General features: G+C 44.3%; 1 protein-coding gene across 3 annotated transcripts in view; it reads right to left on the reverse strand.

Annotated features, from left to right (window-relative positions):
- The window catches only part of LOC119185030 (protein maelstrom homolog), an 86,150-nt gene that overhangs the window by 49,377 nt on the left and 17,505 nt on the right, over positions 1-19,268 (reverse strand). For all 3 annotated transcript variants that reach the window (XR_012895011.1, XR_012895010.1, XM_075893783.1), the window contains exons 6-7: positions 18,674-18,862; positions 1,910-2,048 (exon numbers count right to left, since the gene is read on the reverse strand). Coding sequence is in view for 1 of the 3 variants with exons in the window: in XM_075893783.1 (XP_075749898.1) it covers positions 1,910-2,048; positions 18,674-18,862 (328 nt within the window). In the remaining 2 variants the exon portion in view is untranslated. The remainder of the gene's footprint in view (positions 1-1,909; positions 2,049-18,673; positions 18,863-19,268) is intronic.

Consider the following 19,268-nt stretch of genomic DNA (forward strand, 5'->3'; position numbering starts at 1 on the left):
GCGGTGTTCGAAGAATAGGCGGCTGTGGTGAAAAATCGTTTTGTTGCGCCGGCGGGTTGGCGTGGCCTCACGAACTTTGATAATTCGCGATTCATTCTGCGCAAATTAACAGCCGATTTCGCACTTTCGCACGTGCGCGGAGGGCATGCTGAGTTGAAGGCGAAGGGAGCGAGAACAAGTCCTAAGCACGAAACGAATCGCGAATTATCAGAGTTGGTGGGGTAGCGTATGCGCGTGCACCAGACGCGGAATATCAGATACAGTCGGTGGCCGACGATGTACCAACATCCTCGGCCACCATGGTTTGGTCACTTCAGGCCGGCGACGCCAACGACAGTGCCAGGGATCAAAAACAGGGTAGATGGCCGACCGGTCATCGAAAGATCGGTGGCAATGTGAAAACACGGGCCTCGTTGTGCCCTCGCGATCTCCCACGTCAGCGCAGCTCCTGCCGAATGGGCTGGCCCTACGTCATCTCCTGACGCCGATCTCCAATTACAGCGTAGCTCTGACCAACTGGACTTGCCCTACGCCACCTCTTGACACCGACAAAAGCTCCCGCAAGTGGTTTCCCATCCTCGGACTCCCGTGACCGTGTTTTTCATCTTTCCTATCTCTCCTATCCCCTCGATATGTCCTCACTCGCTGGCCTAGCACATCTCTCTTTCTCTATACCTTTACTTCTATCCTTTTGATCCCTCCTCACCCCCATCCCCTGTGAGCTACTGTTGAGGTGCCGCACAGTGATGTGGACAGTTACGGGGCTCACTTTTCTCTTCTTTTCCCTCTCTTAGAATCACTTAGTCGTCTAGCGATGCGGGGTGCTCAGAATAGCGGGGGGACAAAGGACGGAGGGGTGCCTAACAAAAAGCAGTCTGGGCATGGAGGAAGGAAACAGCTTTCCTTCCTCCATGGGTTGGGGAGAGCAGCAACTAGAGGGTCGCGGAGGCAGGGTCGGCGTTCAACAATAAGAATGTATAGGCACTTCGCCGATGCCTGATCGGTGGTCGAAATTGGTTTCCCGGGAAGTAGGCAGGCTGCTGACTCCGTTCGCTGTAACCGATCAGCGGCGCTCTGAGATGTTCGTTGTAAGTGCGATTTTGTGCCACTGAACCAATGTATATATTGACGGTCACGCGGATATTGTTCGTTTTAAGCGAAAGTTCATTTTAAGTGGGACCGCTATATGTGGGCTCGACTGTATATGATACGCAAAATACTGAAGCCTCATCCACTATGCAGTGCCAATGCAGGTTGAATAGACACCAGCCATCCCTTACAAAGTTATTAATCCTGCCAACAAACTGAGACATTGCGTGCACCTTTTGTGTGCATGCAAGAAATTTTGTGCGCCTGGTAGCATAAACGCCACCTCTGGCGCTGCCCACAGCAGCCAGCGACAACAGCCGTCACTCGGCAGCGATTATAAACAACGTAACTTTAGCCCAAATACAACAAATATAATCGTATGTAAGCACAAAATAAGCAGGGCATCATTATAGGCTGTTCTGTACCAAATTAACTTAATTTTCATGTCCCAACAGCTTTTTCAGACAGATTTTTCAGACTATTTTTTCAGGTCTAGAAACTCAGTCAGCGACTGTATAGTGGCAAAACTGTCATGAAATCCTCCATGTCCACAAACAGAACCATTCCGAAAGCACGTATTTGAGTCTTCGGTACGAGTGACACGGCAGAGTTGGTCAATTCAATTAATGGCTTTTTAAACTTTGCCTTTTGAGCAGAAAGTCCGACAAATTAGACACTGAAAGTTTCAGTGTCCCGAGATTTCTGGCTTTCTTATACACTAAGCGAACTAGGGGCCGTGCAGCAGGAGCAGCGAAATTTTCAAGCACGTCCCAAATTTGCCATTTACTATGCTATAACAATGTTTTAGGAAACCACTTACAGAGACTTGAGTTCGTAGTCGAACAATGCCGAGCTCAGGATGTTCTCGGCCTCTGCGTGGGAGATATCTTCTCCTACCACACTGCGCAGCTTGCGCAGAAGCATTTCGATGTCCCAGATGGGGAAGTCCAGTTCACACCCTGCGGGGGGGAAATCAGAGAAACGTCTTCTACCACACGGCTTAAACTTGGCAGCAGCACAGCACAGGCCCAAACAGCAATACAAATACATACAATTCGTTATTGTACTGTGATGGAAGCCTGTGCGAAAAACAATCGTGGAACAGAAAAGCAAAGTTCTTTATTTTCAAACCAGCATGATTATCACAGAACAGAAAAGTGGAGGGCAGACCCTAAGAATAATTTTCTTTCACAGCAACATCGAGACAAGCTAAGCTGAATGAGTAAATCATTAAATGTTGAATGATTAAGATTCCGAAGCAATGGAAGGGCAGACACACTCGGATGAAACCTTCAGAGTCATTTTAACTGGAGACCGCTCCGAGATTACAAAGCAGAAAAAAAGATCAAATTATGCATTGCAGTGAAATCAATACAATGGGCACTTGATCTATTTCAAAGGCACATCAATAAATAATCAGAACTTCCCATAAATGTAACTCAAGGCAACCTACCAACTTGTGCTGTAATGTTTATTGTTCCTCGGAGCCACAGAAATGTCAAAGAGCCAGTAAGGCTTATAAAATTTCAGCGATCACACTGGTACGTGTTATCGCACGGCATATGCGCGTTTGTTCAACGGACAACAAGTGCCATGATGTGTGAAAACAAGCAGCTGCTTCCCAATCTTAGAATGCTTTATCACATACCACCAAAGTGCTGCAGTGAATGTGAAGTGTTCCACATGAGACAGACAAAGACCAGACATGTCTTCACAAGGGGAGAAATTTGGCCTTTTTTGGTAAAACATTAGGCAATTAAGTATTAACACAGAGAAGAGAACAGACAACACAACCCGCTCATTTAAAAAATATATATATGATAAGAAAAATTCTCTTTCCTACGCATAACATATTGGTACAGCGTGTGAGCACCACCTCTGTACACTCAAACCTCAATAAAACGGACACAAATATAACAAAATAACGGTTATAATGAATTTAATATTAAACAGTCAGGCAATAGACCAACCGTTGAATTCCTAGCAAGTACCCCCCCCCCCCCCCACCACCAACATAGTCGGTAGGAATTGTCAGCAATGTGGGCAGGGGGGGGGAGCACCGAAATTCAAGATAGCCGCAAAATTTTTGTGCCAGAAAACAAAAATGCAGTGTACAAGGATTAATGTTTTATTACTGTGAACTTCATTTATACCGGTGTCCAAATCGTGATCAGTGCCGATCTGGATTAACCACGATCCGGATTAGGTGCTGCTACACAGTCACTTATAATCGGGATGAGGCCCAATCAGGATCAAGGCTATTGCAATACGTGCATCGCGATCTGGCTGAGAGATCGTGGTTTCGTGTAGTCCGCACCCCCGGGTTGAGCTTGTTGAAAGCAAAAGAAAGAAGAACATTAAGCATAGTTCTGTAAAAACAGATTCAAAAAGCTAGATATTTATTTATAAAAGAAATCGTAAAATGTTCCAATTGGAAAAATATCTGTAAATATGCACATTTTAGGATTCATATTAACCGCACGTAGTTATGGGAGAGGCAGGCGATCAAGTTAAATTCTCGCACTGTCGGGGCAGTTGGAGCACCTCGAAGCAAATTGATTATGAGTGTCGCCAGCTTTTCGACTCCGTCGCAGCGTACGCGCACTTCGTGGTCAGGTGAAAAAACCTTTACAGTAATTAACCGTTGGCAGGAGAAACTGGGAGACTTGAGGCACCAGAAGTGAAACTGTGGCGTGTACAACGAGATTGCCATTTCGCTGTAACTGGATGGCTACGAGCAGGCGTCATCAGAAATAAAAGTGAATATTGAAATTCTCGCACAGCAATACAGGTAAGCGCAAAGAAAGCTCTACCGAATCACGGACCTATGAAATTACTTTTACAGAGGCACGCAAAGCTTCTGACTTGCGAGCAGTTCTTTCTTGAATAACATACTGCTGATAAATGGCCCTGTTGAAGTATCGTACGCTGAGTTTTGTCAACGACATGTTTTGCGGCACAGAAGTGCCACCTGGTGCATTTAATCTGATCCAAGCTCGAACCAGACTAGCTCAGCAGTGTAGCAGCGGCTGTAAAGTTAATCACAATCAAGACCTGGTGAGACCGGTATCAGGCTCAAGATTTTTTTGAAGCTTTTAATCGCTTTCAAACACTTTCAAAACCATCAAAGAACTCCTCCAAGCCAGTTGCAAAAAACAGTTCGCAGCATTCCGCTTGATGTCCACCACGGTCTTCTGGCACCACAGCTCCAACAGGCCTGTGACACTGTCTCCTCAGATACAGCGGCGCACGCCTCGCCAACAAAATTGAGCACATGTTGCCGTGATGGTTTCATCAAGTTTCCTTTTAGTCCTTGTGCTTCCCGACGCATGTACTGCTCCCACAAACGCCGCGAGGGGGAGACTCGAACGGCTATTCACACCATCTTGTGATCCACGTTGGCCATAATATATAAGCTGTAGCCGTTGTGCCATCGCAGCGAGTTCGCGGAAGACCAAGAGGAACTTGCAGTCTCCGAAAGTTCCTCGCGCGTCGTCTTCTGGCTCTGATTTGTAGCGTGGCGCATTGCAACGAAGTCTCTCAACTGCATGCTGTTGACAAGTTTGACAGCCTCTTTGGAAGAATCCGGTTGCTGACGGCACGTCCTACACTTCTTTTACGCTCGAAGTACTGAAAGAGCGCATCGTCCACTGGTGTGCCATTACAGAGCTTCCGTCGAAGTTTTGCCTTCTCGTAGTTTAGCTGCAGCAAATTATCGAAATTCTTTTCCCATTTCAGTATCCGCTTTCAGATAGATATGTGGGGTTTAACGTCCCAAAACCACCATATGATGATGAGAGACGCCGTAGTGGAGGGCTCTGGAAATTTCGACCACCTGGGGTTCTTTAACGTGCACCCCCGTATCCGCTTTCACTTGAGCTTGAAATGTCGAGAGGTCTGGTGCACATTATTTCCGTTTTCTCGATGCCATGGACCAACCTCGATTTCCCTTGCCACTGTGCAGGACTGCATAGGCATAGCTGACCTCTCATCGCAAACACAAAGCAACAAATGGCGCGGAACAATCTGGCTGCAGTGCGAAGCAGGATTAGATTAGGTTAGATTTTGGGGGGGGGGGGGGGGGTGCTTACCGAGAACGGCGCAGATATTTGAAATTGCCAGTGAACTTGGGGGTGGGCCGGGGGGAAGGGGGGAGGCACTTGCTCGAACTTTTATGGCAGAGTTAAGAATATACTTTTATAACAAACTTTCAAGTAAAACGAATTTATTTTCGGGCAAGATGCGACTTTTGTTATAATGAAGCGCAAGTGTATATGTTTACCCTTAAGTTGTAATACAAAATCATTTTTTTTTAATGTTGGCGCACGTGCTGTGTCCTCCTTTCTTGTCTGTGCTGATTACGCTAATCTGTGCGTAAGTGAGAGTCTGCAAGTAAAGCAGATTATGCCGGATTATGCGACATGAGCTGCTAGTCGTGTCATGCAAACTCATGAGAGGAGAAGCCTGCAGTGATCATGTTTTCTCATGCCAGCCCACTTTCGTTCGATCCTAAAGAAGCTAGACTTGGATCGTCAAACAATCCATCAAGAAGTTGCTAAAATCTTCACAGTTTTTACCTTTGAGACAAATCACAACTATTTCTTCTTTCCACGACCAACACGAGATTCTTGAAGCAGTTTTGAGTTCCAGGTGTGATAATGCAAGTACTGTGCACGTGCACCAAACGCAACTCGCACAAACAAGAACATCTTTTAGATGAGACAATTTTCAAAAAGTAATTAGTTGCCTAAAAAATTGGTGCTTAGTTGAGATAGACAATCAAACACCATTTTGCAGGCAACACAGATAAACAAAACAAACTGAGCATTGTACACTGAAGCGTCATTATAACAAAGTTGCATCTCACAAGAAAATAAGTTTGTTATATTTGAAAATTGTTAAAGCCTATTGCCAACACTATATGTGTTGCAAGACTATTTTTCATTTACTGCGTTACAAATGACATTTTATTATATCTGTGTTCGTTATAGAGGTTTGAGGGTATTGAATTCGTTACTGTCCCTAGCCATCATCCAATCTGTAGTATTCGCACCAAGTACTTCGACGCCATATTGCACTTGATGCTTTTCCAGCATTGGCTTGTAGATTTCTATATGTGTGCAATATGGAAGGAACCACTAAAAAGCACCAGCACAAGGCATTGTTTTGGACACAAAAAGAAAAGTACTCGAAGACATGAAGCACGACACGGAGTCAAAGATGGCTGCCGCAAAAAGGCATGGAATCCTGAAGTATACTCTCAAAAACTTTGAAGGATTGTGACAAGATTGAGAAGGCACACAACAGTGGCATTTAGCCCTTGATAAGTGAAGGATGCTTCTAGCTGACCATAAGGGCCTTGCATTGAAAACGCAGTTTTCCAGTGGTTTAAAGCATGCCGAAGTTCCAACCAGTGACCGGGCCTATTTGGAGGTGATGGCAAGACATGGAATGACTGACGGCAGGAATGACTGACGGCAGAAAAAGCTTCAGCACGTCCTCTCAAATTATGGGCCCAGCGACATCTTCAACAAGGACCAAATGGCACTTTTTATAATCTTCCAGCTTCCAGACTTCCAGCTTTAAAGTCAAGGAGTACACAGGATGAGAAACACAGCTAGGACTGTGTCACCGTTTTAATGGGAGCGTTTGGTGGGAGCAAAGCTTCCTTGAAACAAGAAAGCAGAAAGACCCTAGGCTTTCAAGATGCGAAATGACTGCTGGTATTACAAGAAGCAAGGCCTGGATGGTAGGCGATTTTTGAAGTCAGACTGAGAACGCATGGCTGAAAGGTAGGACGGTTGTGTTCGTCATGGACAATTGCCTAGAGCACAGTGAAGAGAGAGACCTGAATTCAGCTTGAATTCCTCCCTGGAAATGTAGCAACTGTACTCCAGCCAATGAATCAGGGTATTATTTGAAATTTGAAGCTGTTTTCTCATCTCGGAGTCCCCAGAAGGATGATGCCATGTATGAAGGGGGCGACCTGCTTTTTGCTGCCGATATCTGAGCACCCTTGTGGAATGAAGTTGCATCTATGACAAAAGATTAGGCTCGTGTGAATAGTAATGTTAGGTGCAAAAAAAATTCAAAGCAAATAACGAGTCTGTTTAATATTTTCAAATCTAATTTGAGTAGTATATATTACATATAAAAAAAGGGAATATTTGTCACGACCCAACTAATCTACACAATCTCTCAAAAATGAAACGAGGCCTGAGCAAATGCCATTCCTTTTGGTTCAAAGAAAGTGGAAACAACTTTGAATAGTAATAGGCCTTGTCCTTTATTAGAATGCTACAGATAACCTGTATAAAATTGACAGGGGCGCAACAGCTACAATACAATTTGAAGCAATTTTCGGAGCAGCAAAATGCTACTTTTGGAACACTAAATTCCATATTTGAAGCAGGTTACAGGAGAAAAAATACACATTTTTTTTCATGAAACAGCAAACTTGGAGAAGTATAAAAAAACTAGGCTTACATTTAGAAAAAAAATGTATAAACCATTCAACATCACCTAAATCGTGCATTGTGAACATGAGCACTCCCATTTCAATGAAAGTAGTATTTTGAACCACCCCACCGAGCAAACAATGGTAGTCTATATTAGCATATGCTGCGCCTGTCAAATAATTTGACATACTCTGCGAATTCAAATATAAATCTGAAATTTGGGAGATTTGTAAAACCAAGGAGTAGGGGTGGCGAAAAAAAAAAAAACTGCCGCACAATTTGTTTTTTTTTATGGTAGCGTAAATGCCATACACTGGTTCAAATGATTGCCCGTAGCTTATTTAGACGTCAGTATGAGCAAAATGTGCTGTGTCCCACTAGCGCTAACCGCCCCTTTTAAATGTCAATACGCTCTTCTACAGGGCATCGATGTACTGCGGCAAAGGTGGCTCAAGCAGCATTAGAACCACGGCCAAATAATTTTCTAACCGCTACGCCCCCCCCCCCCCCCACTCCCCCCCCCCCTTTTTTTCCCCGCGGGTTTAGATGCCACCACAGCTCCCTTGCAAGGAGCCTTCGACCAGGTAAAGTAACAACAGAACGCCCGTGAGCCTGACAACGGCATCAAACTGTGGCACGGAAGACAGACACAACTACAAGACAAAAATAAATGTTTTATGTGCCACTGCTAAGGCAATACCACTCGCAACGCCGGCATTCGCAGCAAGTCGAGCTCGTTCGGGTGAAGAAAACGCAGCATATGCTTCCAGCTTTAGTTCTTAACAAGCCATAGCAGTGTTTTCAGGCTAAGAAATTTACATTTCCCACCATTGGCGGCAGCAACGTATTTTTGTCTTGAAGCCAAGCGGACCGATGGGCGCACAGCGTTGTTACTTTACCAAGTTGATCGTGTCTCACGAGTGTGGGGTGGGTGCCTAGAACATTTTAAGTATTTTAAGTATACACTAGGCACTCTAGTTCGGGTTTGCGCGCTTTGACTAATGGCGCAAGCTGAAGGTGGTCGACGTGGCATGCATTTCTCAACGAAACTAGTGCACCTGAGAAACATATTGACGCTGGCTGGGCGTTACAGCTCGGTGTGGCACGATTTCAGCAAATTCCACGGATTTGGTGCAGCTACCGTAGGCGCTGCAATCTGGAATAGTATCAAATTGACACAATTGGTGCAGCTGTTGCACCCCTGAATTTACTATACTTAGAGCAAATAAGCCGGTACTAAGAAGCATTTTATCCTAAAAAAAATCATGCATCAATGTGAGGGTAGTATGTTCTTTTAGCCTTGAAGTGGGGCTTTGTGGCAGTGTGGATCTCCCTTGAATACCGCAAAATTCCGAGCAAGCATCCCCACTCAAGCAAGACTCCCTCCCCCCCCCCCCCCCCCCAACTTCGATGGCAATTTCAAATATCCGCGCCATTCCGGGAAAGCGCCCTCCTACCTCAATCCAATCCAATTCTGCTTTGCCCTGCAGCCCGATTGCTCCGCGTCATTTGTCGCTTTTTGTTTGCAGTGAGAGGTCAGTTATGCCTACGCAGCCTTACAAAGTGGCAAATGAAATTGAGATTATTCGATGGCATCAAGAAAACACAAGTGCTTGATTGATATGTGGGGTTTAACATCCCAAAACCACCATAATAATGATCATGAGACCCCATAGTGAAGGGCTCTAGAAGTTTCGACCACCTGGGGTTCTTTTAACGTGCACCTAAATCTGAGCACACGGGCCTACAGCATTTTCGCCTATGTCAAAAATGCAGCCTCCGCAGCCGGGATACGATGCCGCAACCTGCGGGTCAGTAGCCGAGTCACTATACCATCGCAGCGGGGCACGAGAAAACGGAAAGATTGTGCACTTGACGTCTCGACATTTCAAGCTTGACAGGAAGCAGATACTAGAATGGGAGAAGAATTTCAATAATTTGCTGCAGCTAAACTATGGGAAGGCAAAGCTTTGATAGAAACTCCGTGATGGCGCACCAGTGTTCAGCGTAGACGATGCACTCTTCAGGTACCTTGAGCGTGAAAGAAGTGCAGGACATGCCGTCAGTAGCAGGATTCTTTCCGAAAAGGTCATCAAAATTGCCAACAGCATGCAGTTGGGGAAAGTTCGTAGCCAAGAGCCATTACATAAATCACTGGAAACAGCGATTCAGCCTTTAAATGCGCCGCGCTACGAACGAGAGTCAGAAGACGCCCGAGGAACTTTCGGGAGCAGCAAGTGCCTTTCGGTCTTGCCCGAACTCATTGCGACGGCACCACAGTTACACCTTACATAGAATGGCCTACATGGATCTGACGATGGTGCAAAGAGACAATCCCGACAACAGGACAAACAACGTGGTCTGCGAAAGCACCATACAGATTGTAAACACTGAGTGTGCCCGACGAGGCTTCACTATTTGCCTAGCTGCTTGCACCACTGGCCACAAGCTCCTGGCCTTCATTATCTTCAAGGAGCAAAGCAGAGAAATTCTAGCCAGGACCTTTGTGAGCCTTCGCGTACAAGGTGAGAATAATTTAATTTTTTTGATGGGGTTGAGGGGTCATATTGTCACCTAGTTCGTTTTATCACAACGCCGACTTTTTTTTCATTCGTAGAAAACGTATGTCTCACCAGCATGAAAATGGCTGAATAGCATCGGAGAAAGTGCAGGAATGGCTGTCGAGAATCTGGGGCCTGAACGTCAATGCCATGCGACGCTTACTAGTGTTGGACCAAGCCTCCATCCATAAGACACAAGCCACTACAAATGCCTTCAAGGAGTACGACACCTACATGCTTTACGTGCCTGCGGGGTGCACGAGCATCCTGTAACCTGCCGACATCTCTTGGAATAAGCCGTTCAAGTCCACCTTGCAGCATTTGAGGAAGGAAGTGCAAACACTGAAAAAAAACTTTAAGAAGCCACCGCAGCGACATGTTCTCAATTTCGTTGCCGAGGCATGGACCGCTCTACCTGAGCAGGCACAGCCTTCAAGGAATGCGGCATTAGCAACGCGCTCGACAGCTCGGAGAACGGCAACCTGCACAGCAGACTGGCTGATGTTGGAGCTGTGGTGCCAGAAGACCGCGGCAAACATCAAGCGGAATGCTGCGAGCTGTTTTTTTGCCACCGACTCAAAGGAGTCCTTCGATGGTTTTGAAAGCGATTAAAGCTTTAACAAAACCCGAGCCTAAATGAAGTTCACAGCAATAGAACGTTAATCTATGTGCACTGCATTTTTTTTTTGGCACAAAAGTCTTGCTGTCATCTTGAATTTCGGTGTCGTTCCGAGACAGAGCCTCGCCCCTCACTTCGTTGGCAATTTCGACTTCGTTGGCAATTTCGACTTCGTTGGGCGAAGTGTGAATTTCACGGAAGGTGTCTTCACGACTTAGCACCGCTCCACAGCAGTGAAATCACCTTTAGAGAAGGTTACAGGCGGATTGATGTACACCCTTTGTTCATTTGAACAAAATTTCTAATAACTTTAATTTGAATGCTACAATATTTGCATAATGCCATAAAAGATGCTCAGCCATGTAGGCTGCTATGAGAAAATGACGATGAACTCAAAGGAGTTTGGCACTAACAGAGCTGAGGCGCACTTGGTTTTTGGTTGGTGGCTCAGAGAGGTGCCAATGGCAACGTGATGATAGATGGTTACGAAGCTGGTAAAGACGTTACATGCCATAAGGATACTTTCTTAGACATACTAAAGGAAGTTGAAAATGGCACCCAGTGATGATGGCGAAGAGAAGATCAATAATGACGACCACCAGAGCACCCCGCCAACTACAGCAGCAAGTTGGGGAGAAAGTACCGCAGCGGTACTTAATATCTGGGGCTTTACGTACCAAAACCACGATACAATCATGAAAGATGCCGTAATGAAGGGCTATGAAAATTTCAGCCACCTGGTGTTCTTTAACGTGCACTGACATTGCACAGCTTACGGGCCTTAACCATTGCAGCTCGACCTAAATGCAACCACCGCAACCAGGATCGAACCAGCGACTTTCGGGTCAGCAGCAGAGCACTGAAGCAGTACTTCCAGAGACAAGTGCTGCTTGAAACGTGTGCAGCCTGAACAACATTAATGCACACTGGGCAAAGCAGTGCCGTACCAAGCACCTTCCGTGGGTCTTTCTGGGTCGTGATAATTAAATGGAACTGCAAATAAAGGCTAGATTTCACTGTCCCACTCGAGGTTTCTTGAAAAGCAGTGCACTGTCAACAGTGATTGTTGCAGATACTAAGTAAATTAATGCAATCCTCAATTAAGCGATTGTCTCTAACACGGTTTCGTACTTCAATTCTGCACCCCATTTATCTCAATATATGAAGCCCCTGCTAACCCTCTTTAGATTCATCTATACTTTTCACATTATAACCAAAAATATGCCTGCAGTATACCTGAATAACGTGCCGAGAAATAGTATCGGGTAACTTTCCCCAATTTACGAGAAAAAAAGTGGGACGTACATGTCCGATCGACCCATGACGCGCCTTCAAGAAAAGCATGAGAACTACACCTGTCCCACTGTCTCGTGACCAGCACCAAGCTGTAATCCTCTTGTTAAATTTCCCACACGATAAATTCTACAGCAAAAGGTACAGAGGGGCACTTCAGGAACTGTTAAAAAAAATTCTGGTGCCAACTCATTTCTAGCTGTGGTGCACAATGTGGGCCTGCGCCTGTTGTGCTGTACCAGAGCTTCTCTCTGAACTCTCCACTCAGGCCAACTATTTGAATTCCCTTTTCTGTTCGTTCTGTTCATCTAGATGAGGACGAGGACGTAACTTATGCCTGTATTACTACCGCTATACAAAAATCTGGTGATGAATCAAGGCGCAACGTGTTATCACCAAATGCACTGAATCCTGTAAATGCATTTGTGAACTCCATCTAGGCCTCACGTATAACCTTTTTTCCTTAGATTTGGTGTATTCATATTCTGTTTTGGTTCCCGACTGTGTAAAGCATCAATCTCGACATTGTCTTCTTTCAGTCCTCTGGAACGTTGCCCCCGTCACAGTTTTCAGTCTCATTGCATCTGGTACCGTAGTGGTAAAAAATATAATAACAAAGTAATTTCAAGCTTCTGCTCTATGGCATTGTCTTGTGATGCAGTAACTTACGAAGACTGAACGCTGGGTGTGTTAGTAATCCATAACTACGAAAACTGTGCAAGAAAAGAGACAAGAACACAGAAGACACACGCACAAGAACACAGAAAGCGCATGCACTGCGCTTGTGCGTGTGGTTTCTGCTTTGTCTTTTTTTTTCGTACAGTTTTGGTAGTTAGTGATGCAGCAATGTCCATCAAATCTAAAGGGACACTGAAGCACTTTAAAAATCTAGGTACTGGTGTCATGTTATGTAATTTCGTGTGGGAAAATTTTAAAATCAGTCATTAATTTGCATAAACTAATGCAAATGAATTTATTTTGCCCAAAACAAGCAACAGGCGTCGCGGCCGCCATCATGAGTCTTGCCGCCGCCTATGGTTGGTTAATGCTCTTTGACGTCACGTGCGGGATGGTGAGGACAACTGAGTGCGCTCCCCGGCAGGCCGGGTTTAGCTGTTGAAAACAGGTAATTGCAGTTAGTAAGGCGAACTGTGGAAGTCGTAATGGGTCCGCTGTACATGTTCGAGTCGGTCAACACTGTAGGAGAGACGGCCGAACACGATGTCAGCGCCGATGATGCGGCACAAGACAGGGAGTCCCAACCAGCCACCTTCACCAGCATCCGAAACAGACAAGCACGTACAGGATGCATGTCAGTGCTTAAGTTCAATGTAGTAAAATGATACAAATGATACGTTCAACCATAGATATTATATAGGATCAGGAACAGCAGCATCGGCACTCGCTTTTAGCCACGTATTAGCAGGGACCGCACTATGCGCGGGCATTGTGCGGGAACATCAGGTGTTCGTGAATTTCACTGCTCAGAGTGGAGCGTTGTTGATGCAGTTCGTATCACCCTGCGCAGCGAGCAAGAAGCATGCAATGAGTCAGTATGCTACGACGAGAAAAAAATTTTCTGAAATCCGCACGAGTGCCGCACTTTGCCGCAGTGGTGACATGTACTCGGAACTGCCCTGCAAGCTTGCACATGAATAGCTTGGCTCATATACTGCAGTTGTTTTCTTTACAATACCTTCGCGTCTTCTAAATTCTGGCCAGTGTTGCATTGAAATGGAAGCGGTACATTAGCTGCATTAGAAGCATGCAACTGTCGAGCAGAGTGCCAGATTTCGATGCTGACATCTGTGTACACGTCTTTCCGCCACAGGTGGTCGTGTAGGCACTGCACGGGGAAAGAGAACGATACATAAAAAACAAGACATGCCTGCAGATTTGTGCTGGTATATCATTTTGCAGTCCTACATTTCTTTTTTTTTTCTGTGCAGTGTGATAAAAATACCATCACCTTCATTTCAATACATATGTACAATACCTGCATAAATGATGAGCCCCATTCTGCACTGCTAAGATGAGCCCCATTTAGCACAGTGCAGATTGTAAGCAGCAGAACAACATTGTACAGGCGTAACTTCTGAACAAGAAAGCTAGGGGCACGAACTTTTCAGGTGCCAGCAGGACATTCGCTTACAATATGCGCATTCGGAAGAATTCACTGTTATCAAATCTGTCACACACGCAATGATCCAAATCGAGAAAGCCTCTATTTAGATCAGGCGCTGCTATGCAGACAGCTTGGACTAGAATTTTGCTTCATGAGGTGGCATTCGGCAATGGTCAAATGCTACAGTAGCAATTAAACACATCAATAATTCAGGATATGGATAAAAAGTATTACTCAAACCAGAATCAAAATAAAGCGCCCGTGTTACACGGTCACTTTTGTTGGCGATCAAGACTGGCTTTGATAAACATTTTTTGAAGCGCTATCGTGAGCTGCAGCTGCAACAGGGAGATCACGGACTACTGAGTCTCAGATCAAGCAAAACTACTATGAACAGTGTCCACGTAACAGCTCACGATCCACGCGTTCCATAGATTTGTAGTGAGCTTCGCAGAAGCGAGGCAACACATTGAGCTAATCAAGGCTGCAGTAAGTGCGAGCTCACTAACTATGCGCTGCTGTGGCGCGTGAATAATCTTAAGGCCTTGCCTCTTTTTTTTTTTTCCACGAATGCAACTCGTGGTGGCAGCGAGGGCCCCCTCAGGTGCAAAAGCGCTGACAGAAACGCATCGCTGTTCAGTCGCACACAATTAATCGTCAATTCCAAAAACTTTCTCCCAAATTTGAAGTCCTTTCTTTTAATACAGCGACGCCTTTTACAGCCATCTTTCGATCCCTAAAAACTTGTGAAAAGCAATCGGATCGCAACCAAAAGTGCTGCGGTAGCCATAAGTCGCGCAGTAACTCGGCATCGCGAGTCCATCTCGACCCTGCACAAATACAACTGGCGAATGCCAGATGGCAAGAATCTCCAATCAGAAGAAGACAACGGCACAATGCCAAGCAATCACTACAAACTGTCAGAACTGATGCTTCGCTACACAGCAGATCACAGCAGAAACAAGGCACAATCACAAAGTAAACAAGCTGAGCTGACTGAGCCTCACAGGCGGCCCTGCGGCTCGATCCTTACAATGACGTCACCTCCCCGCGTGTATTTCCCCACGTTACGTCCCCAAGATTCGCATGCGCAAGAAGCGGGTTCCCTCGGTTTGCTCGCTTCTAACGCCATTGTTTAATTTTTTTTAAATGCAAAAAAACGTAGGATGAGGTCGCAAATACCGAAAATGAGGTCGCAAATACCGAACTTGCAACAAATTTGCAAATGCAAAACCTCTTCAGTGTCCCTGAAAAGAAGAAAATTCATGCGAGCCTGCTATGTATTTATGCTTAGCAAGCAACTGCTTCATTTTTTGCATGAGTATGCTTCGACACGAATATTGGCCGATTTACAGCTCCAGTCACGAAACAAAATCCAGTTTGACACTAGAACTGTTACTCTAGAAATTAAGGATAAGGAAAACGTACCCTACATTTAGAACTTATTTTTCACGCCACATAATTGAAGCACACATCAAAACTAATTTTAACTCAGTGTATCGCCGATACCACGCATCGCAAATGTCACATTATTTCTCCTTGATTCCTGCACACCTATGGCAGCAGAAAATCATAGCGCTGGTGGTGACACACAGCAGCATGTGTCCGGTGTATACCTATGTGTTCTTTTCAAGCACCCTTCTTTCTGCTGCAGCGACATGCTAAAATCATCAGGCTGCTTGACGTTATTCATGCGATACTCAGGTTTGTTGCTATCACACTCGTTCCTGTGCCATAGCGGCGAAACTGCTTTTTTTTTTTTTTTTTTTCGGAAATGCCACCTATATTAGCTGTCAACCTGTATCTGAAACCAAAAAAAGCTTGAACAAAGCTAGTAAATGTATCAAGCTAATGGAGCTCTACTTTCGCACCAGCAACTAAGTGCACACAACATGTAATTTACCAGCTTCAGAGGTACTTTATATATGTGCACTTGCAGTACATTGACACCATAAAAATAAAAAGCGACAATAGAAATATTACCTCTGGAAAATTGTTCAGAGACTACGATGAGTGCTGCAGCTACGATGACTACGATGAGTGCTGCGCAAAGGCTTCAGTACAGAATATGCTCTCATGGCACAGAAAGAGTACATTTATCAGCAATTCGAACAGGGAAACGTTGTGTTGGGGTTGTTCGTAGATTTTACGAAAGCTTTTGACCACATTAACCACAAATTACTTATAGAAAAACTGGAACGGTACGGTATTCGGGGAACGGCGGGATCATTAATACAGTCTTATTTGCAACACCGTAATCAGATTGTTAGCCTGGGTGGTTGCAATTCCGATTCTTTGTCAATCGTTGCAGGAGTTCCACAGGGAAGCATTTTGGGACCTTTCCTCTTCAATATTTACAATAATGATATCGTGAACATCTCCTCTGACGTAAAATTTATAATATATGCAGATGATACGAATATATTTTTAACAGGAAAATCAGTGAACGAATTAATAACACATGCAAATCTACTGCTCATTAGATTAGAAAAATGGACAAGAGAAAACGGTCTAAAAATAAATGTTGCAAAGACTAAGGCTATGGTATTTCATGCTAAAAATAAAGCGGAAATTGTAAAATCAAACGATCTTTTTAAATTCCACCCCTGTCGAGATAGTTCCTTCTCTTACAATATTAGGAGTAATATTTCAAGAAACATTATCCTGGGATCACCACATACACTTCTTAGCTACGAAGGTCTCTCAGGTAGTCGGTCTTGTGTACCGAAACAAGCACTTGCTTCCTCGGAATATTTTGTTGTTAATTTACAATACCTTATTTTTATCAAGAATCAATTACTGCCATCTAGTTTGGGCTCTAACTTCTAAAGAAAACATAAACAAACTTCATATGTTGCAAAAAAGGTTTGTACGGGCGGTAGAGAACGTGCCACGTACTTATCATACTCGTTCCTTATTTGAAAAATACAACCTAATGCCAGTAATAAAAATGTATGATTTTCTTCTGTCCAAGAAATATAAGCAAGACATAAAAAACTCTAATCCGTTTCTAAAGCAGTTGGCAGATTTAATACTTAACCAGCCTAAGTATAATACCCGGAAAAATGAAGTGTGGACTGTTCGAACCTTTAGAACCACATACGGTCTTCAATCGTCGGGAAATAAACTTCCAAGGTTACTAAATGAACTTAGGGATAATGAAATTGACTTAGAAAAAATCACCTTTAAACAACTGCGGAATCATTTCCTCCAGATGTCATGATCACTCGTTTCTGTTACTTGTAAATTTCTAAAGAATGTATTTTTGTATTTTGTTTTTGTTGACGTGTATTTTGTATACTGCTTTGTGTTTTTTTTACGATATGTTTTTTGGTGGCTTGTTTGTTTTTTCTGTTTTAGGAAACGAGTATGCATTTGTGGTGTTGCCAAAGCAATAAATTAGGCATATTTCTTTTATGATGCTTTTTCTGTGTTTTGCAAGGCAAATGCGCCTTTATTTCACATTGCGAAATTATTTGTTTATAGCATTATATGTACCAATATGTTACACCTGTACAGTGTTGATTGCTCATTTTTGTCGTATACATGTTTGTATGCTTCACTCGGATGTATTACGCAAATGCTTCCTTTTTTTAAGGCAAATACGCCAACATTTTTTGCATCTTTTGAAATAGATTTTTTGTCGTTGTTGTTTAAGCATTAGACGTTTCGTTTTATCACACATGTACAGTGATGATTTCTTTCTTGTCATAGACCTGTTTATTTTACACGTATGATCCCGAATGTTTTTATGAAAGTGTTACCGCTGCTGCGATGTGTTCGGGGGGGGGGGGGGGGGAAGGGGGGCTTGCGGCCTTGTCAAGCTGGCATCACGCCAGCTTTTTCTGCAGGTCTCCTGCATCATGTATCCTTGATGCGAAATAAAGTCATTATATTATTATTATTATCATTAGCTCAGCCATTCAAACTGGACACACCGGCACACTCTGTAAGGATCTTATATTGAGTGATGAAGCCAAGATAAGAACTGCATCACCCACAGAACCACGCTGCTGTACCAGATTCCGCTGACAACTGTTGAGAAATCACAAAGGCCATGCCCGCCCTTGCAGAAAAACTAGCATGTACAATGGGTTTTGGCCATGCTTATAGCAATTAAAGCCGTGGTTATTGCAAATTGAGATGAGTCATGTTCCTTTTTTTTTTTTTCACGAAATATGGGTAGACCTCAATTGGAATACTCAAAATTAGAATAGAGCAGAATATGTCGAGTGAATACATCACGCTTGACGTAGTTTTCTTGGCCTATTCAGTTTCCCTTCAACGAGCCACAATCTCAACACAGCCAAGCATGTACAGTGCTCATAATTCAAACAAGACATTTTGTTCACTGCTGGTATGCTCAACTGCTCAAGATAACCCGTCATGTTGCGTTGAATTCGGTCTCTAGAGGTATTGTCGGCTCTGACCTACAAGCATCGAGGAGAAATCACGCCGATGTGTCCCTGGCTGAAGATAGAGACAAAACTATGTGCACTACTCATACAAAAAAGAAAAAAACACTCACTCGCATGCTCTTCAAGCCACCGCAGGACGCCCTCGGCCTGGGGCATGTGGTGGGGCATGCAGAAGAAGGGCGGCAGAACCGGATCGTCCTGGGTGAGTCTGAGATAGGCCATTAGGTCTTGGACAACAGCCCAGTAGTTGGTTGTGCCCAAATCGAAACCGGTGATAGGTATCCCATGAGTGTCTTCACCTAAGAACAATGGAAGAAAGCAGAACAAATAAAGGGGTTCTAAAGTAGACCTGTGCGCCGGTAACAAAATTGCCAACAGCGGTGCGCCGGTAACAAAATTGTTAACAGCGGCGCGCCGATGTTTTTGCCTTCGGCAGCGGCACATCAATGGCGCAGAGTTCATCAGTTCGACGCCGGCATGGCACGAGGGGGGGGGAGGGGGGATATTAAGGTTCAAGAATTGGTGGGCATAAAAATTTGTCCCTAGAATTTTGGAAAAAAAAAAAAGAAGATGTTTTCTGAAAAGGCGAAGCAGTTATCGTGGGAGCAGAATGTCTTAATTATTCTAATTCATTTTTTTACAAAGGCAAGACTGATATCCCAGTTTTCCAGACATAGTAGGTGTAAATACAAATGCTCAGCACCT

This window comes from Rhipicephalus microplus, chromosome 4, assembly GCF_043290135.1.
Source record: "Rhipicephalus microplus isolate Deutch F79 chromosome 4, USDA_Rmic, whole genome shotgun sequence".
NCBI classification, from domain to species: domain Eukaryota; kingdom Metazoa; phylum Arthropoda; class Arachnida; order Ixodida; family Ixodidae; genus Rhipicephalus; species Rhipicephalus microplus.